Source organism: Mustela putorius, unplaced genomic scaffold, assembly GCF_011764305.1.
Source record: "Mustela putorius furo isolate JIRA1106 unplaced genomic scaffold, ASM1176430v1.1 tig00000095_pilon_pilon_pilon, whole genome shotgun sequence".
Lineage (NCBI taxonomy): Eukaryota > Metazoa > Chordata > Mammalia > Carnivora > Mustelidae > Mustela > Mustela putorius.
The window spans coordinates 24,368,821-24,392,811 of NW_025421280.1; the positions used below are offsets into that span (position 1 = coordinate 24,368,821).

At 51.4% G+C, this 23,991-nt stretch overlaps 1 protein-coding gene across 3 annotated transcripts in view; it reads left to right on the forward strand.

Annotated features, from left to right (window-relative positions):
* Positions 1-332: 332 nt before the first annotated feature.
* Positions 333-23,991, forward strand: part of CCDC12 (coiled-coil domain containing 12) — a 55,404-nt gene continuing 31,745 nt past the window's right edge. Inside the window, exon 1 of one of the 3 annotated variants that reach the window (XM_004760782.3) lies at positions 333-524. In XM_004760782.3, the coding sequence (XP_004760839.1) occupies positions 429-524 (96 nt within the window). In that variant the 5' untranslated portion in view covers positions 333-428. Of the gene's footprint in view, positions 525-8,951; positions 10,674-23,991 lie in introns of those variants that run through there. The other 2 variants (XM_004760781.3, XR_006606971.1) reach the window with 2 other exon arrangements.

Sequence of the window (23,991 nt, forward strand, 5' to 3'; positions counted from 1 at the left end):
TCGGAGTGGAGGGTAGACTTCTTGAAGGCATTCGGGCCTAGAAGAATCTGGACAAGAGGACAGGGTTGGGTCAGTGCATTCCTTGCGGCGGGTATGGAGTGAGGGGCGTGGTTGGCGTTTGCTTAGGCAAAAGCGGAGCAATCGACGCGCTCTATCCTCCTTCACTCAGGTCTGATTCCGCTTGCTGCTTTCTCATTGATGGGCATTGGACGAATCGAGCCTTACGGCCTTTCTCTTTACAGTGCCCTCCCCCAGCAGGCGAGGCTAGTCGCGGGGAATAGTGGGGCGGGCCCTGCTATGGCAACTCAGTATTGATTGGCTTTCAGGACTTCCTGATCTCCCGTTCTCGTCACTGGATTGGCCGCCAGAGGTTCGTCTACTCCCCGGGCCTGCGCGATGCAGGACGAGAGAAGAGGAGGGTGGGCAACATGGCGGCTACTGCGGCTGGTGTGGGCCGGCTAGAGGAAGAGGCGTTGCGGCGAAAGGAACGGCTGAAAGCCCTAAGGGAAAAAACCGGGCGCAAGGTGAGGAATGTAGAGTGAGGACCATGGCTGAGGTAGCCAGTATTCGGGTCCAGAACAGGGACGAGAGGGCAGGGGACTACTAGGAAAAGGCAGCTGCGGGTGACGCGCATGCCCGCGCGGGTGGTGCTTGCGCGGAGTCGGAGCCCGCCTACCAGGTGTAGTGGTTAGCTGCCTGGGACTCTTTTGGCGCTGGTTCCCCGTCGCCGCGCATGCGCGAGGTGGGGACGGGGGCGGGGGTTTGGTTTCTTTCTGGTTTTTGTCTTATGCGTCTCCAGGGCAGTTTCTAAGTCTTGGGTGCTCGTTGTATTAGGCGTAATTTTTTCGCTTTTGAGCGCCCTGAATTATCCCCTTTCCCCCACGGCCCCGGCGGCCTTCCAGCCTGGTGAAATTCGGTGAATGTGGCAGACCCTCCCTGTCCGGCACCGCACCTTGGGCCCGACAGTACGGGACGGTACTCTCGGGGCCCAGCTGTAATTTGAGTGCAGAAGTGCAAAAACAAAGACCCATTTCTAGGTCACGGTGCACCTCAGGGAAAGAGGAGGGCACTTAGTTGTTCCTACGCTACTTCTCTGGGGATGGACCTCCTAATCCTATTAGTTATCAAACTTGGAAGCATCTTTCTTGCTTTTGTTTGACACCAAAATGGTCCCATTCCATTTCCACCTCCTTGCTCTCTCCGAGTAATCAAGAGGAAGGAGAGCTCTGAAGTTCATTGCCTGTGTGCAAACCCTGGTCTTGTCACTTGGGGCTGTGGGACTTGGGACAAATTGCTTCATATCCATGAGCCTGTTTCTTCATGTCCGCAGTGGAGGATAAGAAGTCCTCTATATTAATTCTCGTTGGGTTATTTTGAGATCTGACAGGGTCCTCTGTATGAAAGAGCACTAGAGCCCACAGAGGGTGGAGCCTGTCCGTTCCGCTGTTGTTGGAAGAGCAAAAACTGTTAATTCTGCAAAATATAAAGGCTAGTAAATATTTAGGCCTTGGATGGATGAGGGAAAACGGACTCAGCTTTCTAACTTTAGAGAGTCAGGCTGGTCAGTGAGGCCCCTGTTTCCTTTCTGCATGGCCACCCTGTGGGAAAGTGAAAGGGGAAGTAATAGAGAGTGAAAGCTAGCCGGATTGGCTTTTTTTTTTTTTTTTTAGATTTTATTTATTTATTTGACAGACAGAGATCAAAAGTAGGCAGAAAGGCAGGCAGATAGGGAGAGGGGAGGGGTAAGCAGGCTCCGCCGAGCAGAGAGCCCGATGTGGGGTTCAATCCCAGGACCCTGGAATCATGACCTGAGCTGAAGGCAGAGGCATGAACCCACTGAGCCATCCAGGCGCCCCCGGATTGGCTTCTGCTTTTGTTGGCATGTTGTTGGCTCTGTCAGAGGGTTCTGCCCCAAAACTGCCTGGCGGAGGGAGACTCATGCCTCAGCTTTTCAGTGGCTAGCCAGCCTGTGCTGTTGGCTGGGATTTGGGGCCCAGATTACTGTGACTAGGCTTGAGGTCAGAATACAACTGATAACATAGCATTCTTAGGGCCTGTTCTATGGGAAGGATGCCCAGGCCATCAGGAGAACTGGCCTTTAAAGGTGGATTCTCTCAAAGAGCTGAAAATATGGCCCGATGGTTATTTTTTCCCTTTTTTTAATTGTGGCAGAATGTATGTAACATAAAGCTTACCATTTGAAATATGTTCATAATGTTATAAAACCGTACCACTATGTCCAGAGCTTTATCACCATCCCAAATGTACACTCTGTACCCATTAAACAGTAACTCCCCACCCTAGCCCCGACAACCACCATTCTATTTGACTACTTTAGGTATCTTATATAAGTAGAATCATATAGTATTTGACTTTCTTTGACTGGCTTATTTCAACAAGCATAACTTTTTTTTTTTTTTTTTAAAGATTTTATTTATTTACTTGTCAGAGAAAGAGAGAGAGCATAAGCAGGGGGAGCAGCAGGTGCAGGCACAGGGAGAAGCAGCCTCCCTGATGAGCAAGGAGACTGATGTGGGGCTTAGTCCCAGGAACCTGGGATCAAGTCAGACGCTTAACTGACTAAGCCACCCAGGCGTCCCCAGCATAACATTTTTAAGGTTTATCCATGTTGTAGCATATGTGAAATTTCATTCCTTTTTAAAGCTGGATCATACTCCTTTTTACTATACCGTATTTTATCTGTTTGAGGTTGCTTCTAACTTTTGGCTGTTGTGAGCCGTGAATGTATAAATAAATATCTGTTTGAGTCTCTGTTTTCAGTTCTTTTGGGTGTGAACCCAGAAGTGGAAATTTTGGGTTATAGAGCAGTTCTGTGTTTAACCTTTGAAGGAACTGCCATGTTGTTTTCCACAGCAGCCATGGACATGGATTCCCGTTTTTCTGCATCCTTGGCAACACTTGGTATTTTCTGTTTTGTTGATTATAGCCATCCTATTGGATGTGAAATGGTATCACATTGTAGTTTTGATGTGCATTTCCGTAGTGATCAGTGAATCATGTTAAGCATCTTCTCATGTGCCTATGGCCATTTGTATATCTTCTTTGGAGGAATGTCTGTTCATGTCCTTCTGCTGCTGCCATTTTTCTTTTAAAGATATATTTATTTGGGAGAGAGAGAGTTTGTGCACACGAGTGGGAGGAGGGTCAGAGGGAGAGAATCTTCAAGCAAACTCTACGCAGAGTATGTGGGGCTAATCTGAGCTGAAACCAACCAAAAGTCCAATGCTTTACTGACTGAACCACACAGGCACCCCTTCGCCCATTTTTTAATTGACTTTTGTTGTTGTTGAGTTGTAGGAGTTCTTAATATATTCTGACTATTAATCCCCTATCAGATATGGGATTTGCAGATGTTTTCTCCCAATTCCATGGTTGTCTTTTCACTTTCCCAATAATGTCCTTTGATGCATAAAGTTCTTAATTTTGATAAAACACAATTTATTTTTTCTTTTGGTGTGTCTGCTTTTGGTGTCATGTCTGAGGAACCTTTATCAAACCTTGGATCCTGAAGCTTTTCCCCATGTTTTACCCTAAGAGTTTTATAGTTTTAGCTCTTATATTTAGGTATTTGATCCATTCCGAGTTAATTTTTATGTAGGTATAATGTAAATGTCTTATACAGTGTCTGGCATGTGAATATCCAGCTTTCCCAGTACCATTTGTTGAAATAATTGTCCTTTCCCTATTGAATGGTCTTCCCTATTGAATGTCCTTTCCCTGTTGAATGGTCCTTTCCCTGCTGAATTGTTGAAAATCATTTCACCATATCTATGAGAGTTTATTTCAGGACTCTGTATTTTTCTCTTGGTTTATATGTCTGTCATTATGCCACTGCCATACTGTTTTGATTACTATAGCTTGTTGTCAGTTCTGAAATCAGAAAGTATGAATCCTCTTAGTTCTCTTTCAAGATTGTTTTGGCTTTTGGGGATCCCCGAGATTCCATATGAATTTTAGAATGGATTTTTCTGTTTGTGCAAAGAATGCTGTTGAGATTTTGATATGGATTGTACTGAGTCTGTAAAAATTTTGGGGAGTATTGCCATCCTAACAATATTAAGTTTTCCAGTCCGTGAGCATGGGATGTCTTTCCATTTAAGTTGTTAATTCTTTTTTAAATTTATTTATTTGACAAGGGAGTGAGAAAAGGAGAGCACAGGTGGGGTAAGGGGCAGAGGGAGAAGCAGACTCCCCACTGAGCAGGGACCCTGATGCAGGGCTTGATCCCGGGACTCCAGGATCATAACCTGAGCCAAAGGCAGATGCTCAACCACCCAGGTACCCCTTAAGTTGTTAATTTTCATTTAAGTATTTAAATTTTTTTTTAGCAGTGTTCTCTAGTTTTCAATGTACAAACCTTCAGCTCCTTGGTTAAAAATATTCCTAAGTATTTTATTCTTTTTGGTGCTGTTGTAAAGGAGATTGTTTTCTTAATTACCTGTTCAGATTGTACATACAGAATATTTGTATGATATTTGTACAAATATTTGTACAAATTAATATTTGTTGATTTACAAAATTGACATCCTGGAACTTTGCTGAATTTGTTAATTACTCTAACAGTTTTTTCATGGATATTTCTACATATAAGATCATATCATCTGTGAACAGATACAATTTTACTTCTCTTCCAATTTGGAAGTCTTTTATTTCCTTTTCTTGCCTGATTGCTCTGGCTAGAACTTTTGAGTATCATGTTGGCTAGAAGTTGTGAAAGTAGTCATCCTTGTTATGTTCCTTATCATGGAAGAGTTTTCAGTGTTTCACCATTGAGTGTGACATTCACTGTGGGTTTTTTGAATATGACCTTTATCATGTTGAGGAAGTTTCCTTCTATTCCTAGCTTGTTGACTGTTTATATCGTATCACTCTCATAACAAAGAGAGTTGATTTTTGTCAAATGCTTTTTCTTCATCAATTGAGATGATCATGTGATTTACCCCCCCATCCTATTATTATATTGCATTAGTTGGTTTTTGTATGTTAAACCATTTTGCATTGGAGAGTAAATTCCCCTGGTCTTTGGTCCTTGATGGATTCAATTTGTTAGTATTAGAATTCACCAGTAAAACTGTCTGACCCAGGGCTTTTTTCTTTATTAGGAGGGTTTTTTTTTTTTTAAGATTTTATTTATTTATTTGACAGACAGAGATCACAAGTAGGCAGAGAGGCAGGCAGAGAGAGAGGAGGAAGCAGGCTCCCCACTGAGCAGAGAGCCCGATGTGGGGCTCGATCCCAGGACCCTGGGATCATGACCTGAGCCGAAGGCAGAGGCTTTAACCCACTGAGCCACCCAGGCACCCCATTAGGAGGGTTTTGATTACTTACTCAGTTTCCTTATTAGTTACAGATAAATTTAAATCTTCTATTTCTTCATGAGTCAGTTTAGGTACATTATGTGTTTCTAGGATTTTGCCCATTTCATTTAGATTTTCTAATTTGTTGGTGTATTGATTGCTACTTTAATTGGCTTTAATCTTCCCATTTCTGGCTTCAGAAAGCTCTTGGCCATGAACTCATTTCTAAAAAAATGTGCAACCGGAAATCACGTGGCTTCTATGTTGGAATTGAGAGTTCACTGGCCTTTGGAGTTTCCTTTCATTCTTTTTAAGGAAGAGTTATTATGAAGCCACATTCTTGCTCCATTAAAAGCCTTCTCCTTTCCTGTTGCATCTTTCCTATTCAGGAGCTCCTGGTTTTTCTACTTTCTCTAGTCCTTTTCTTACAAAGGGGAAGTTAGAATTTTTTGTTGACTTTTCAGTTTCCAGGCTGTGGTTATCAGTGGGTGGATCAGTGGCAGGTGATGAAGTGTTGTTTGGCTTGGTTGAAAGTGGGTTATTGGAGCTGGTAATTCCTTCCTTCTGCGGACGTGTACCGGGTACGGCCTGGGCACCAGTCGTGAGGCACTAGAGGTATAGTGCTGAACAGAGCAGACAGAAGTCTCTGCCCTGAGCAGCTTGCAGTCAGCTGGGGAGACCGAGGGTCAGGCAATATAGATAGTGTTAGATAGAGAAGGTGCAAGGAAAGGGAGGTGGGGAGTACCTAGTGCTCCTGATTTTCTCTGTAGCTCCTAACAATTTAATTTTCTTTATTAACAGTGTTTTCAGATTTGACATAGAAACGATGCCAGCTGCCTGCTTTATCTTGTCTAGGTCTTGATGACAAACCTGAGAAGAAGGCAAGAGGAGGGTTAATTTAGGGGCGCCTGGGTGGCTTAGTCAGTTAAGTAGCTGCCTTCAGCTCAGGTCCTGATCCCAGGGTCCTGGGATCGAGCCCCGCATTGGGCTCCCTGCTCAGCAGGGAGCCTTCTTCTCCGTTTCCCACTGCCTGCCGCTCTGCCTACTTGTGTGCGTGTGCGCGCGCGCTCTCTCTCTCTTTCTCTCTCTCTCTGTGTCAAATAAATAAATAAAATCTTCAAACAAAAAAGGAGGAGGGTTAGTTTATAGATGGAAGCACGGAGGCTAATAAATGTGAGGCGGTTTGCCTGAGGTCACATAGCTAGGAGGCACCCAAGTGCGTGTTAGCTTAGGAGAGGCCATGAGAACAGGTGGTGACTCTCTTTGTGTACTGACTTGGACTGGCTGCCCAGATGCAAGGTAGGGGAGAAACTGGAGGAACCAGTTGTATACTTTCTAATACTCTTTGGTTTTGTGAGTTACACGCTCAAGAACATAACAAAACACGAAACAACAGTGGTGAAAGAGGATAGGCCCCAAGTCCAGTCTGCCCTGATGTGCATGTCTTAATCCCCTGAGGATCCTGATCTGGTCCTCCTTTCCCCTGATGGGGAAGGGGAGACCCTGATTTGCCACAATTTTGTTTTGTTTTGTATCTTTCAATGGTGAAATACACATAACATAAAATTTTCCGTTTAAGCATTTGTCATTAGGATATTTACAGCGTTGCGCAACCATCACCACGATGATTACCAAAACTGTTTCATCACACCAAACAGAAACTCTACCCCCACCAAGCGGCGGTTCCGTGTTAGCCTCACCCCAGCCCCTTGCAACCACTAATCTGCTTTCTGTCTCCGTGAGTTTGCCCATTCCAAGTACCTCGTGTAAGTGGAGTCTTAACAATATTTGTCCTTTTGTGTTTGGCTTACTTCACTTAGCAGCAGCATCTGTTTTCAGGGTTCATCCACATTCTAGCATGCAAGAGCCTTTTGTTCCTTTTTAAGGCTGAATAATATTCCATTGTAGGTATACACCACACGCAGTGGATTTTCATTCCTCTGTTAATGGACACCTTTTGGCTCTTGTCACTGATGCTGTCATTGGCATATTGGTATACTTATCGACTTCACAAGTATTATTTGAGTCCCTGTTTTCAGTTCTTTTCAATATATACAGAAGGAGTGGGATTGCTGGGTCAGATAGCCATTCTGTGTTTAATTTTCAGAGAAACCACCAAACTGTTTGCCACAGTGGGTGTACATTTTCCACTACCACCAGCAGTGCACGAGCGTTCCAGTTCCCTTACATCCTTGCCCCACAATTACTTTCCTTAGAAAGAAAGAAAGAAAAAAGTGATAAGATGGGTGCGCCTGGGTGGCCCAGTCAGTTAAGCGTCCAACTCTTGATCTCCTTGCAGGTCTTGACCTCAGGGTGGTCAACTCAAACCCTGCATTGGGCTCCATGCTGGGCATGGCGCCTACTTAGAAAAAAAAATTATAGGATGTGAGGGCAATCTGGCTGTAGAATCTGTCACCTCATTGATCGCCAAGGTTGATTCGGCTGATCTGTGTGGCTAGGCGGGTGTCCCCTTCCTCCCTCACTGCTTCACCTGTGTCCTTGGACTCCAGATGCGTCCAAATGAGGCGCTAGATGGGGCGGTCTGCCTTTCTTTTTAAACAAACACATGATCTTCACTCCTAGTAGGAGTGAAGTGGTCGCTCATTGGGGTTTTGATTTGTATTTCCCTGGTGATAAGTACTTTTAAGCATCCAATCATGTGCTCATTTGCCATTTATATATGTTCTTTGGACAAATATTTATTCATATTCTTTGCCCATTTTTCCATTGAGTCATTTATCTCTCTGTTCTTGAGTTGTGCTTGAATTCTTTATATATTCTGGATATTAAACAGCTCCTAAGTAGGGGACTTCTGGGTATTTTCCCCCCATTCTGTGGGCTGTCTTCATTCTCTTGATAGTGTCTTTTTGATGCACAAAGATTTTTAAATTTTGGTAAAGCCCAGGTTCTCTTTTTTCTTTTAAGAGTGCTTTTCGCGTCATATTTAATCTCTGCAGTTCCTGAGGGATGTTTCTGTGAGGATCAGTGCCTGAGAGAAAGACAGTCAAAGGTCTTAAGTTTGAGTTACTTTTCCAGCCCAGTCATTTCTTGGGAGACCGAGGAGTGGTGAGGCTGGCAAGGAAGTAAAGCCGGCCTGCTGCAGGGGCAGGAGGCCCCTCCCTCGGGTGGAGGGGGCCCCCTGCTTTTAGTTCCGTCATCTGATGTGAAGATGTGACCCCTGTAGGAGGGACTCCAGGGCCCAGCACTTTCTCAGCCCCCTCCTGCCGTGGGAGAGTCCCTGTCTGCCCCAAGAGGATGGCTCCTTGCCAGTCCCCTGGCACTCAGCGACATGTCCCTCACTGATACCTTCCACGCACATGGTTTTGCTGGAGGCATGGAAGAGCTCGTGCCTGGCATTGGCATCCATCCTGGGGCTAGCTTCCGCTCCTCCCCGCACCGCACTATGAGCTCAAAGTTGTGATCGTCTGGAGGAGCCCATCCTGACGTTGTGACAAACAGAGATGAGATCCGGGCCATGAGGTTTCCGCACATTATTCCTCAGTCAAGTTCGGTTGTAGCTGTGTGGCGGGCAGTCTTACAGAGCACTTCCTCGTCAGCGCACCTGACTGATACTGAGGGCGCAAGCCACGACATTCCGAGGGGCTGGGATGCCCAAGGTCGAGGAGTGTAAGTGACGTCGGGATTCCAGCACACATGACCCCTGGAGGAGGGGGGATTCTCTGCGGGGTGCAGCAGGCCTGTGGGTCAGCCAGTCCTGGTGACAGGTGGGAAGAGCACGTAGACTATCAGACTGTGCTGCTGGCAGTCATTTCCTGGGAAAGCCAGGCTGGTCTTGGGGACGCTTCACGAGAAGGCAGAGCGGGCTTTGGGCTGACCTGTGGAGGATGGGACCGGGAAGCGCATATTGAGGTAGCTGGAAAGGAGTGTTCCAGGGGTGCAGCTCAGAGGTGGGAATGTTCGGTGGGCCCAGAGGGGATGGTCAGATGCTCCAGTGGGTTTGACGGCAAGCAGTTGGCAGCGATTGGGGTAGGGATAAGGTCTGAAGGGGCTGCTGATTGCTCCGGTGGCCGAGTTCTGCAGGAGCCCCGCCTTGCTGCGGTGAGGTCAGCCACCTACACTTCTGTGTTGTTTCGGAACCTCATTTCTTGGTGCTCCTCCCCAAGTTCCAAGCTGGGTGAGTTGGGGAACCGTTCCAGGCTCTGTAGACAAAGCTCCGGGGCCTCTATCTTCAGCGCCACCCAACAGGGCAGTGTGAGGCCACTTCGTCCTGCTCCGACCTCTTTCTCAGCAGCCAGATGGAGGCTCCTGAAGGTTGTTAACTTGGCCCAAACACTTGCCCTTGGCTGTCGGCTTTCGCCAGCATCTAGCCTGAATTGGGCTGCCTCCTGGAACCCTGGGACAGGGAAGGTGGTCATCCCCAGCCCCTCTGGGGCTGCACTGGGGCCCCGGAGCCGGCTCTGGCTGTCAGCTTGCAGGCTGCGCTGCAGTTCCTGCTTCCCACCTGGCTCTCAGGACAGGACAGTGCCGTGCAGTTCTCTGTGGAACCTGTGCTGCCTGGTACCACAGCCAGGAGCCACATGTGGCCCTTTAACCCTTGAAATATGATGGACGTGATGTTTCATTTTATTTTATTTAATTCGTATTTAAACAGCCACACTTGGCTGAAGGTTGCCTCATTGGACAGTGTAGTCTCTGGAGACCTCGCTCCCTCTCGCCCAGTTCATACAACACTGTGTCTCTACTTGAGCTCTCATTTATAGAGAGCTGTGAAGGAGAGGGTAGGCGGAAACCCAGGTGACCCTGAGCTCAGGCTTGGGGAGCCTAGGGCTTCGAAGCTAGAGCAGAGGGCTTCAAAGTAGTCAGTCTTTCTGGCTAGCATCTCCAGCAGATGCTTATTTCTGGCTTTCCATGTGTATATCCAGTAGGAGTTAAATGCTGACAGTTGTGATCCATACACTTGAGAAATGGGCAGTCGGAGAGTGGGGTCAGTGCCAAGGTGGAGCGCAGCTCATTGATAATCTTGGACTTGGGTGTACCGGGAGGGTCTTGGCCAGTGCAGGCTGAGCGTAGAAGGGAAACTGGAGGGAAGGGCTGGCCACTGTTGGGGGGACAAAGAGGAAGGGGCAGCAGGGTGTGGGGTGGTGGGGGTGGAGAAGAGCCCAGTGTTCTGGGGGAGGAGTCGAACTTGTCTGTGTCCTGCTTATCCCTGAGGACATTGCCTCTGGCCTGGCTGCGTGTGGCTCTGTCCCCAGGCCCAGCGGCCTGACGCCTAAGTCAGTGGAGGAGTCACTGCCACCATGTCGACAGCCTCTTACAGATCGGCTTTCATAACATTTACATGGCACTTTGTGATGGGATCTCCTGATTTGCTCAATCCAGAAGCAGCCCTTTGAGGTAGGTTTAAAACAGTTTAAGCCTCTGGGCCCAGGTCATGATCTCAGGGTCCTGGGGGTCCCGCATCGGGCTCTCAAGCAGGGAGCCTGCTTCCTCCTCCTCTCTCTCTCTTAAAGCCTCTCTGCCCTGTGATGGCTCTCTGTCAAATAAATAAATAAAATCAAAAAAAAAAAAACAGTTTATACTCGGGCCCCAGGCACCTGGGTGGCTCATTGGGTTAAAGCCTCTGCCTTTGGCACAGGTCAGGGTCCTGGGGTCCTGGGATCGAGCCCCGCATCGGGCTCTCTGCTCAGTGGGGAGGCTGCTTCGCCACCCCTCCGCCTGCCTCTCTGCCTACTTATGATCTTTGTCAAGTAAATAAATAAAGTCTTAAAAAAAAAATAAAACAGTTTATCCTTATTTAATAGGCCAGGAGGCCTGGGCTGAGGGACTGCTCGTGGCTGTGCTTGGGGATGTTCCCAACCCTAGATGGTTCCCTGAGCCCTGGGCCCTGTATTCCTCTCCACTTGTCACCCCCAGGTGCTTGGGGGATAAGTAGCCCCCAGGACAGGGTCTTCTTTCCATCCACACACAAACTGCCATCAGGCTGCCTTGTGGGAGCTGGGTGGCATAGTGGAGAGCTGTACTTTGGAGTCCGATGGATCTGATTTAAATCTCAGCTCCATTCATCCCATCACTGGGACCCAGGGTGGGTCTTTAAAACTCTTGACCTCCCTAGCCTTGTCTCTAAAATCAAGACTTGGCTTCCGACCTTATCAGTAGCTGGAAGAACAGAGAAAGATGTCTCTGAAGTGGCTAGTTCAAGGTCTTGCCCGTGGGCCTCTTATAAATACAGGTGTATGTCTTTTCTCACCCACCCTGTTGAAGCGAGGAAGTCTAGGTGGTCCTCCAGCCCTTCCCGCTGGGTGACAGTGGGTATAGCTGACGCTGTTTCCAAGGCAAGCAAAGAGAACATCTTGCTGGTCCCCTGGCTTTCCTCAGCCTAGCCGTGCTTCCTTGAAGGTGGAATTCACTTGGCGTACAAAGTGTTACATCAACAAAGAAGTGGATTTGCAGAGCCACAGCCACGGTGGGGTGTGTGTTCCCCCTTTCTCCCCAAGACTGACCTTCTGTTCCCGAGCTCTGCTCTGACCCCGAGGTCTGGGAGCCAGTGAGAGGGAGAACCTCGTGGGTGGGAAGCTGGGGACTCCCAACACAGACAGACACCTGTTGACGAACCAGTGTTGCAGCTTCTCTCTGAGTCATCCCTTCGGAGGCCTTGGCTTGTTCATGTGCGAAATGAAGGTGTTGGATCAGTCCGAGGTTCTCAGACCTACCTGTGCGTCAGGATCACCTGGGGTGACCTATGCATTCTTTTCTCTGGCTCCACCCCAGATCTCCTGTAGGGAGGAGGTAGGGAGCCTGGAAATCACGCAATTTTGGAAAGATTCACAGATGATTCAGTTTCCTGCATGTCTCTGATCACTTCCCTGACATTCTCCCTTGACAAAAGGAAGTAGAACACCTCCTTTCCCTGGAGCATGAGGTGCTCATCCTCACTGCAGGACCTCCGCCACCACCCATCAAAGAAGTATTTATTGAGCACCAGCGTGGTGTGCGGGGCCTGGGGATCCGGGCCTGGGGATCTGGATTGTGAATCAGACGGCCCCTCTGCTTCGAGAGGCTTTCCATGGGAGGGGTGGGTAAAGAGTGTATACTAGTGAGCAGGGAAGAGAGTGTTGGGAACTTGGGAGTGCTGGGGGTGTGTGTGTGTGTGTGTGTTTTTTTTTTTTTTAAAGATTTTATTTATTTATTTGACAGAGAGAAATCACAAGTAGATGGAGAGGCAGGCAGAGAGAGAGAGAGAGAAGCAGGCTCCCTGCTGAGCAGAGAGCCCGATGCGGGACTTGATCCCAGGACCCTGAGATCACGACCTGAGCCGAAGGCAGCGGCTTAACCCACTGAGCCACCCAGGCGCCCTGTGTGTGTGTTTTGAAGGAGGGCTGGTGCAGCTGGCCTATGACAGGAAGGCTGCTCTGAGCGGGAGGCGGGAGATGGTGGCGGTTGCAGGGGAGGGTTGGGATGCCAGGTCTCGGGAAGAGCATTCTAAGCTGTGCAGAGCACTAGCTTGGCATGTTTGAGGGGGGAGAAGGAGCCCTTGCATGACAGGTGTCAGGTGAAGTTTCGGGAGTGGGGAGGGGATGGGAGTAGAGAGGCCCTGGCCGGCTGTGGCCACAGGGGCAGGCTCTTGCTCTAGGGGAGCTGGGGAGCCACTGGAGGCCTGAGTGCTGGGTCTTGCCCTGAGTGTGTGTGGAGGCGGGAGGCTGCCACATTCGCTCAGTTGTGAGGCTGCGGCATTCAGGGTTATGGGACATCCCGGCAGGTGGACTGTGGGGGCAGGTGGGCTGGGGGGTGTGGCAGGGCCTCTTCCCAAATGAGAGGTGCAGGAGGAGTGGTTTTGAAGGGGAGCCAGGAGTCTGGTGAGGGCCATGTTGGGCCTGGCTGTTGGCCATGTGAGTAGAGAGAGCCTGGCAGGCGGGCGTTGGAACTGCAAGGAGAGGCTTGTGTGGGTAGAAGCTGAAGCCCTGGGGCCAGATGAGGTTCCCTGGGGCCAGGATTTAGACAGCAGAGAAGGAGGATGGGGGACATACAGTGCCCAGGGGTTCGCCCTATAGCATGCAGGAGGAAGGGGCACAGGAATCTGCGGGGAGGGAGATGGGGACTGAGAGAAGCTGGGTGAGGACTGGAGTGAGTTTGGGCCGTGAACTTGGTCCAGCTGTTTGCAGGCAGCACGTGGGGAGGGAAAGGTGCTGGTGGGGTCCCGGCCACAGCCACCCTGTGACGTGGGCCTTCGCACCACGTGGAGGCCTCACCAGCCCTCGCTTGTGAGACCCACTGATGTCAGGAGAGGCAGCGGCCGAGGCTGTGTTCTTGAGGCTTTGTTCTGTGGGCTGGGCAGCATGGTGGAGTGGGTAGCCTGCTGCTCCCTTTCTGTTGGGTGTTCCGCCCCCGGCCGCTTCCCTGCAGGCTGAGCTGGACACCGCCCTGCATCAGGCAGCTTCACTCCGGGTTCCCTGCCCTGGGGCCTGTTGCAGAAGCGGCTTTGGCCACCCCAGCTCTGTGGGCTCCAGGACCAGTAGGTAGATGAGCGTCTTCTTGCTCCTGGGCCTTAGGAGACATGGCCAGAAGTGACCCCGGTAACCCCTGCCTCCCAGGACGAAGATGAAGGGAGACGGTGTGTGTGGACGTGGAGAATGGGAAGTGGGGATGTGCAGTTATTTTTCCTGCTGTTCTTTCTTCTTATCCCTGGGAAGGGGCCCCTTTATTTTACAGATGTGACAGTAGAGACCTAGACAGTGGCATCCAGGGCCTACCCCCTGGCCCGTGGACCTGGTCCCCTCCCTGGAGCTGAGCTCTGGGGAGCCCCCCTCGGAGCAGTGCCGGGAGGGCCTGGCAGTGGGCCGCTGTACAGAGAAGTGGACCTTTCTTTCAGCTGGTCTCAGATCCTGGGGAGAACCTACTGGGTGGCCAGGGTGGGGTGGGGCTCCTTCTGAGTTTTCCTCAGAGAGCAGGGCTTCTGGAGGCAGATACGTGCTGTTCTGGATCTCTCACCGTTTGGCTAGCCTTGTGGTGGCCGAGGCAGCTGCGTGAAGCACGTCTGGACAAGAGGCCGCGAGACAGGGTCCTTCCTTCTTGCTCCGCTCCCGGCTCCCTGTTGAGGCCTCCTGTTCCCCTTTGAGTGACTGCCGTGACGTGACAATATGTCACCAGGTGTTTGCAAGGCCGCATCGATTGGACACAGGGGATTGTAAAGTGAAGGAATCTTGACATTCAAGCTGGTTTTTAATCTACTAGCTTTTGAAACAGAAAAAGTTTTGTGACCTTGATGGCAAATCCCTGGAGCCGGGAGGGCGGGAGGGACTGTGCTTCCCTCCCGCAGCCGTCTTCTGGGTGTGCTTGGGGGTCCTGAGGTCATCCTCTCTTTGAGGACTGACTTCTTGCTGTCCTCAAGACAGAATTCGTCCTCTCTTTAGATTTCAGTAATGTATTTTTGGTTTCTACATGGGGTTAAATTCTGTTTTTAACAACTTTGTTGTGGCATTAAGAAAACTTCCCTTTTCAATATGTAGAGAAAAGTGGACAGGTCAGCCCAGTGACTTTTACTAAGTGAACACATGATGTCATCAGTCATTCAGATCAGGAAACTGTGACAGCATCCAGGCTCCCTGCCCAGGTGCTCGTGCTGCAGGAGTGATCACTTGGGACTTGTGACTCTGGAGGTCAGCTTCTTTCGACCTTTAGATAAGTGGGATCATACACTACATACTCTTCTGGGATCTGGGTTCTTCCATTCCTTATCATGTCTGTGAGCCATTGGGTGTGGCCATCACTGCCCAGCACTGATTGTGTCAATATACAACATTGGGTCCGTCCCACTATAGAATTTCAGGCTGGAGCCATAATCCGCTATTTCCGGTCTCGTCCATGTGTTGGTGAACATGTGCTGGGTATATCCCTAGGAGTAGAATCGGTAGGTCATAGGAGAGACACTACCATACAGCCCTCCCAGTGGCTAGTAAACCAGTCCACACTCCCACCGGCTGTGAAGTTCCTCTTCCACGCTCCTGCCTTGGTTAGTCTTTTTCAAGTTGGCACTGCTGGTGGAGGGGTAGTGTATCCCTTTGTGGTGTAAATTTGCATTCCCTTCCTAACTGAGGCAGTGGAGTCGCTTGTCAGGTGTTTATATGAAGAACCTGCTCAGGCCTTTCTGCCTCCTGTCCATTTTTCTGGGTCGCCTGACACTTTTTCCTGTTCCTTTCTAGGTGTTCTTTGACACCTGGGTAAGTCCACTCTTCAGTATACATATTGTATTTTTCTCTCCCTCTGGGCCTTGACTCTTCATGCTTTTTATGTAATCCAGTTCATCAGGGTTCCCCCCGCCCCCGAATATCTTCTGTGGCCTGCCTAGGGAAATAGTTGTGTGCTCCTAGGTCATGATGACATTCTCTTATATTATATTCTAGGGTTTTTTAAAACATTTTTTATTTAAATTTGATTAATTAACATATAATATATTATTGGTTTCAGAGGTACAGGCTTGTGATTCATCAGTCTTCTATTATACCCCGTGCTCATTATATCACATGCCCTCCTTAATGTCCATCACCCAGTTACCCCCTCCCTCCACCCGCCTTCCCTCCAGCAACCCTCACTTCGTTCCCTGTGATTAAGAGCCTCTTAACAAGTTTCTCTCCCACTCTGGTTTTGTCTTATTTTATTTTTTCTAGTCTATAAGTTTTATTATCTTACCTTTCACCATTAGATTTCCAGTCCATCCAGAATTTTTTTATTTTAATTTTTTTTTAAAGATTTTATTTATTTATTTGACAGACAGAGATCACAAGCAGGCAGAGAGGCAGGCAGAGAGAGAGGAGGAAGCAGGCTCTCTGCTGAGCTCGATCCCGGGGCTCGATCCCAGGACCCTGGGACCATGACCTGAGCCGAAGGCAGAGGCTTTAACCCACTGAGCCACCCAGGCGCCCCCAGAATTTTTTTTTAAAGATTTTATTTATTTATTTGAGAGAGGAAGAGAGAGAGCACAAGCATGGGGAGCGGCAGAGGGAGAGGGAGAAGCAGGCTCCCCGCTGAGCAGGGAGCCCAACTGGGGGCTCCATCCCAGGACCCTGGGATCATGACCTGAGCCCAAAGCAGATGCTTAACTGACTGTGCCACCCAGGCGCCCCCAGTCCATCCAGAATTTATTTTCGCATGGTGTGAGGTAGGCATCAAGATTCCTACCCCCCCACCCCCTGTGTGGATATCAGTGACTTTGCACTGTTCGTTATTTGGCACTTGTGTTTTAGAAAGAAGACTGTTTTCGCGTGAATGGTTGGCACGCAGCCTCCTTGATAGTATTGCTGACCTCCCACGACATCTCCATGATCATTGGAGTTATTATAAAAGTAGTAGTGGGGGGCGCCTGGGTGGCTCAGTGGTTAAGCCGCTGCCTTCGGCTCAGGTCATGATTTCAGGGTCCTGGGATCGAGTCCCACATCGGGCTCTCTGCTCAGCAGGGAACCTGCTTCCCCTCTCTCTCTCTGCCTGCCTCTCGGTCTGCTTGTGATCTCTCTTTTTCAAATAAATAAATAAAATCTTTAAAAAATAAATAAATAAAATAAAAGTAGTAGTGGTAGTGGCTTTTTTTTTTCTTAACTTTTTTTGGGATGTAATTCAGCCCCAGTACCGGCCAGCTCCTCTGTGGACAGGCAGCTCCTTACAGGCAGGGACAATTCTTACACTTACCTAACAGAGCATTCAGACATCTCCGAGTTCCCGTGGCAGTGGCCCTGTACTGGGTGTTCTGTGTCCCAGCACCCTGAGCCCCCAGGCTTGCGCACCCCCTGGAGGACTTCCCTTGGGCTCATGGGGAAGGCGGGGACCCGCCACGCCGGCTCCTCCAGAGCCACTGGGCCCTGCCTGCCATCCAGGCCCCGGACCAACTGACCAGGGGTGTTCTGACCAGAAGTGCAAGTTGCCTCAAACAGTTGCTTCTAAGTCGCTTGTTTCAGCCTTGAGCCATATGTGGTGAACGGACCCCCGCAGACGTCTGGGCTAAGTTCAGGCTGATCTGTAGCACCAAGTGTTGTCATGCAGGTTCCGAATGCAGTTCATGTTCTTGTCTCAGGGGAAGATGTGACCCGTGTTTCACCTCAGGGTTGCGAGGACCGCTTCCCCAACCCCCACCCACACACTTCCCCACATGTCCCTGACAGGGTCCCCGCCTGCCCTCAAGCCACCACCAGCGTGCGTGTAGGTACACACATGGCAGTGTCCCTGCTCACTTCGGTCCCCACACGCCACACGGCCACTCCTGCTACATGCACAGCCCCTAGTGCCCCCCCCACTCACCCCTACACATGCCCGGGCCTCCCCAAAACACACGCACATAAGGCCCCGTACTCACAACCCTCCCATACCCCCCACACCCGCAGCAGTTGGGAGGGGCTGTCATTCTTAAGCCACTGCAGAGGTCCAGGAGACCCCGCTGGAGAGCTCCATGTGGCTCAGTCCTGCTTCCTCCGGGCCCTTCCCTTAATCCCTGGCTCCCTGGCTTTCTCCGGGGTTGTTTTGGAGGGAAGCACCAGCTTGTACTCTTGAAAGAATTCCAAGAGGAAAAACGGTCACTGTGGTAACGATGCCCTGTGGGGAGTAAAATCCACACTCCAGAGCTGTTTTGATTCAGGCTTCTAAAGAGCAGCTCTGTCTGCAGAAAATGTGAGTGGCTGGAGCAGAAGACATTTGTCCTTTCAAGGACAGCCCCTCCCACCCACCTCCACACTGTGTTCTGGGCCGGGGACCACTAGATTTCTTGCAGGGCCATTGAATCCTGAAGAAAGTGCACCTGCGTTTTGCTACCCGGGCGAGGAAGCCATCAGATGAGACCAGAACTTTCCAGCCCTGAGTTTAGGAGCCCAGGACTGATCAGGAGTGGGAGAGTGTGCTGGGTTCTTGGGGCCAAGGAGCAGATGACCGAGCCTTTTGATCCCTTCTTGTGCACTGGCCAGCGTTACTCTTCTGTTGAGTGCCTGCTCTGTGCCAGGGCCTGCAAAGGGCTTAGGGACTGAGGTCAGCGAGGGCGGACTGGGGCCCACTGGGGAGACTGGACCCGCGTTCCACCAGCTGTAATTGCAGTGCAGTGCACTGCTGTACGCTGGGCGGCGGGGCAGGGGGAGCCCAGAACGGCGAGCGTCCTGAGAGAGGGCCAGGGGGTGCAGTTTGCACACTGTAGTTCACGGTGCGCTGCATGGACAAGGAGGCTTCTGAACCTGCCGTGAATGCACTGACCCCCCACTTTATCTCCTTGGTTAGCTTCTGGCTCATGTTCCCACTCTGGCTCTGTGCCCAGACTGCACAGCTCTCAGGGCAGAGCCCAACTGGTCTGGGGTTCTGAACCTGATGGGCCTGGAGGAGGGACTGAGTGTACGACATGGAAGGTGATGGTTCTTTGGAGGCGTGGGAGAAGAGGAGGGGCAGGGGCTAAGCACGCGGTGGGCGGGGGGAGCCCCCTGCTCCCCCAGGTCACACCCTGTGGCTAGGCTTTTCTGACTTGGACTCACATTCTCTCTGTGCGTGTAGGGTCCACCTGAGGGCAAGAGCTGGCCTATCCCCTGTGGGACGCTGGTGGCCCCTTGGGGTGACCACAGGGAAGGGAAGAGGTGTGCTCACGGGGATCTGCTCTGTGACCCTTTTTGGCCGTGGGGTTGCGGGAGTGAGCATGGCTTGGGGGGGTGGGATGTCATGGGCCTCACGCTGAGGCCACAGACCTCACACTGGGCTCCTCTGCCATCAGCATCTTCACCGTGGTTGGTGCCTACCTGCCTGTTGAGGACCTACTTTGTGCCGGCCACGGCACAGGGCTCCTCACGCCGCTCCCACACTGGCTTGTCAGCTCCCTGTGGCTGATGAGAGGGAGACCCCGTGAAGCTCGCTGTGGCCCAGGTCCACCTCACCACACAGCCCAGCATGCTGGTCGCCCAGGTCCACTGCAGGACGGGGGGCTGCTTCCTTGTGCACTTCTCCTTCTCAGCCTGGCTCGGGGTTTTAAAAAGTGCACGTGGCTTCTCGAGGAGATATGTGTAGGTGAGGATTAAAAGACCTTGTTTAAGCAGTATTTCCTCCCACAAATAAATGTGCCAGTTCTGGCTTGTAGTTTAAATTTGGTTTCAATTAGGATTTTATCACTTGTAGATCACACCAGAGAGGAGACAGCTGTCTTACCTTTACTTGTCCCCAGACTGTGACACTCTGAGAAGCAGCTGATCAGAGGTTAAAATAGCTTCTCTTCTCCCAGAAGCTTCAGCGTGCTTTTTTGCTCTGTGATCCTCGGGCTTGCCTGGGATTGATGCCCCAAACATTTGCTTTTCCAGCCTGGGTGCCGGTGTTGGGGTTCTGTACGTGGCATGCTTGACCCCACTTTGGGGTGGAGGGATGGGGAGACGGACCCCAGGGCGCATGAGCGGTTGGCCTTTGTGATGGACCTGGCGGGGATGCCAGGGCCAAGTACACAGAACAGTTGACACCCTGTGCCCGGCTTCTCTGTTTGCAAAGTGGGCATCAGAACCTTTGCTCTGCTTGCGTCCCAGGGTCTCCCTGTGAATCCCATGAGCTGTGGGACCTAAGACGGCTTTGAGCTCTGAACACACCCACATACTCTGCTGTTAGGTTACTGCTCTAAAAGGTCATGCAGAAATCTATTCTGGCTGGTTGGTTTGTTGCTCGGTTGGTTGGTTAGTTTGTCTGTTTACAAAAAGGAGAACCGTGGTGCCTGGGTGGCTGAGTGGTTAGCATCCAACTCTTGATTTCGGCTTGGGTCATGATCTCAGGGTCATGAGATCGAACCCCATGCCGGGCTCTGCACTAAGCATGGAGCCTGCTTCAGATTCTCTTCTGTCCATCCCTCTCCTCCCCCTCTCTAAAAATAAGAGAGAGCGAGCGAGCGCCAGCCTTGGAGGTATGCAAAGAAAGAAGCCCTACATTTCTCAGAAGTGGTTCAGTGAGGAGGCCTTACTGCCTCCAGGCCTGACACTCTGCAGTCTGCAGCGTGCTCCTGGATTCTGGCCCCCCACGTGCATCCCTCCCCCCCCACCCGCCCCCAGCCTGCTGGCCTCCCTGCCACACCCTGCAGGGAAAGCCAGTGTGGGGTACTTCAGCTGGCTCTTCCTTCCCCAAGCCTCAGTCAGAGCGTCCTAAGTAAGGGTGGGGTGCGGGCCCCCTGTGGCCCACAGAGTGCTGGGCCCTCAGGACCAACCAGCTTGAAGTCAGGAGACCCAAGGTCTGGCACTAGCTCTTCCCCTTCTCTCCCTGCACACTTTCCCTGGACCGCCTGCTGCCCTCAGGACGTTTCCCTTATGTGAGCACTTTCTCTGTGTTTCTTCCCGTCCTCTGCCTGCTCTGTGTCCAGAGCCCTCCCTGGTCGCCACAGGAGCCCTCAGGCAGCTTGGCGTGGCCTCGTCCAGGTCCCTTCCTCCCCTGGGTCAGCCTCGGTAAGGGGAGGGATGTGGTCTGACTCAGCCTCAGTTGGACCGTGTGGTGGAAGCGTGACCCCGGGGCAGGCAGGCTCTGAGAACATTCAGGCTTCCAGGTCTTGGCCTGCAAGATTCTGATTTGGTAACTTCTATTTATAACATGTTCCGTGGGCCACTGGATCTAGTTCATCTCGTCCCAGATGTTATCGGAGGCCTTTGCAGCCCTGACAATTTGTGGTTTTCTTTCTTTTCTCATTTGGTAAGAATGGACGAGGTGGTGCTTCTCTGGCTCTTGTACAGAACACACACCCAAACCTTCTTTGAAAGAGTTTTGGAAGCATGATGCAATCAGAAAACCTCTCAGTGCTGACCTATCTCTTATCAGCTGTGGGCCATTGAGAATGTCCCTTAGTGGTTCAGAACGTCATTGTGCTGCTGGGACAAAAATACCAGGCTCCCCCCCACCCCATGAGGCTGGGGGTGGGGAGGGGCCCTGTGGGTGTGAGAGGGAAGGGTGCCGGCTGCTTTCCTTGAGCACCTCCTTTCCGTGAGCACCACGGGCGGGCGGGGAGTGGGGGGTGGTGGAGGGGCGGGGTGCGGGGAGCTGTCCCTCTGCGCAGACTCAAAACAGCTGCCATCTGCTGTCCCGGGACTGAGAAAGTGACCCATATCCCACTCGTTTCTCCCTGGCTTCGACCGGTGACCCTTGCCCTTCCCATCCTGGCCCTTTCCTCATGCTCTTTACAAATAACACTCTAGTCCCCTTGTTGCCCGCTCCCTGTCTCTCCTCCGGGTTTTGCCAGCTTCTCAGAGCTGTGGGTGAAGTCGGTGGCACCTGGGGCAAACCTTCCCATGCGGGCTCCTCCTTCCCTCTCTGCGGGACACAGGGCTCAGGCTCCATCCACCTGCTCCTCCCCGTGACTCTAGCCCCACTACCCTGCCCGCTCTGCCCTCCCTGGACAGGCCACACTTTTTCCAGGTGAGTAAAGTTTCATCTCGTCAGCCTTTAGTCACCGGCCATTCCCATAGCACCCAGGAAGCCACGGTGCTTCCTTGGGGCGTACCGGGTGGTGACTGTCAGTTCACCTGTCTTCTTCCCCTCTCATCTGCCCTGAGCCCTGAGGGCCACAGTCATGGCTTCATCACCGTTCTGTCCTCCTGGTGACGATATTTGAATAAAGAATGAAGCAACTGGACAGACACGTGGATTTGAGAGTTGCTGGGCTGAGATTTTTCTCAGGGAGCAGCCTGACTTGCCTTTCCTTAAAAGTCTGTAGTCTGCAGCCAGACCCAGCGAGATGAACTTGACTGGGTGTACAGTCTGTTGAGACCGTGAAGTCTCCGAAATCAGTTGTTCGGGTACGGACTAGCAGCGCTTTGACACCTGCCCACATGGCAAAGGGCTGCACACCTTGTCGATCACAGGCTTGGAGGAAGCCAGCGGCATCATGTGGATAACAGGAGCCCTGATGTGGTCCTGTTGGCGGCTGTCAGGGAACGTCCTGTGGACCCAGCACAGGTGTGAACCGGCACTTGGACCTGGTGTGAACGGGCGTGTGGGCCTGGTGTGGGGGAGTAGAGGGGGGTAATTTTCAGGGGCACTCCCTGGGGTATTCAGGCCCTTGCTTGCTGTTTCCCGTGGATGCAGGCATGGTGAACACACTATAGATAGGTTCCCTCTTCCCTCCTGGGCTCAGGCTGAGAATCCTGTCCACCATCCAGGGTTCATGTGCGGAGGATGGATCTGGTGAGGGTCACGACACTAGCCGCGTGTCCTCAGGACCAGAGACTCTGGGTGGCTGTTCCATTCCCCAGAACCGGCCAGCTGGGCCCCCGCGCGGTGCTTCCTGACTCCAGCTGTCCGCATTGAGGCCATGGGAGAGGGGTTCCGGGCCAGCCCCCCCCAGCGCCACACGGGGCTGTCTCCTACCAGGGCAGGGAGTTTCTGAGCTTCCCGGGCCTTACTGTTGGCCTTTGTGACTCGCTTGCTCTTGCTCCAGCTGTGAGCCTTACCATGGTGAGGAAGCCCTGGTGGTTGCGAGTTCTGCTTTGTGGCAGAGAGGCGCTTTCCCCCTCAAAAAAACGGGAAATGGTGGGGCAGGGTAAGAGAGTGGGGAGGTAACCTCATTGTTCACCATCAGTTCGTTTCCTAACTGAAATTTCTGTCCCAAACAGGGGAGCCGTCTGGCCTGTTTGGAGGCCGAGTCCCGGGCTGCAGAGAGAGGCGCGTGCAGGCCTGTCTCTCCTCCCACTGCCCCGCAGCTTGCTGGTCCTTTGGGTTTTGAGTGTTTTTAAGCTCGAGAAAGGTCTTTAAACATTGCATGGGCTGTGTCAGGCTGTGAGGACTAGCCGTGGCTTCCTGCTTTCCCGTGGAGCCAGGTGGCTGTTTAGGGCGTGAGTAGTCAAGATAGTGAGCCACAGGCAGCTGGGTTCCTCTGCCTGCTTTTGTTCTTAGATCATTTCGTTATTAAATCATTTTGACAGCAGAATGAAAGGAAATGGAAAAAATACTACCCACAGTCATGTGTGAGCCCGTGAAGGCTTGGGCCACGTATGTGTCATGTTGCTACCATTCAGCTCATGGCTGTGTGCGTGGGCTCCGCGCCTCTCACGGTCCTCGGTGTCCTGTGTCGTGGTGTCATTTCCGTGACTGCACAGGCCAGGTGCACAAGTGGATCGGACTTACCTCGAAGTTCCAGTTCTCCCTGTTAGGAGAAGCACAGCTGTGAACACCTCTCCGTGCATCGTTTTGTTTCTCCTTGTGCTTGTGTGGGTTTGCAGTTCCTGCCCCGGGAATGGTCATATCAGACTCCTGATGGTTTGGTCATGTCTCTCTGAAATGGCAGCAGGAGGAGATGTGAGGGGGTGTGATGCTGACGCTGACGGGCCGTTAGACACCAGTGAGATGCCTCTGTGTGTTTGAGGTGGGCGTGGGAGTGTGGCTGGAGCAGAGGGCTGGTTTCGATTTTTAAAAAATTTTATTTGATTTGAAAGAGAATGTGAGCATGAGCGAGGAGGAACAGAGGGAGAGGGAGAAACAGAGTCCCCGCTGAGCAGGGAGCCCGATGCGAGACACGGGGCTCCCAGGACCTTGGGATCATGATCTGAGCCAAAGGTAGACGCTTGACCGACTGGGCCACCCTGGTGCCCCTAGATTTTTATGATTGCTAGTTAAGTAATGATTACTTCAATTAATTGGATAAGCAATTGCCTGACCTACTATTATGGAGGCTGTTATTATAAGAAATACAGCAGAGCAGGGATGAACAACAGTGGGGGCTGGCCCTCCCCAGGGCTCCCCTTCTACTGGGAAG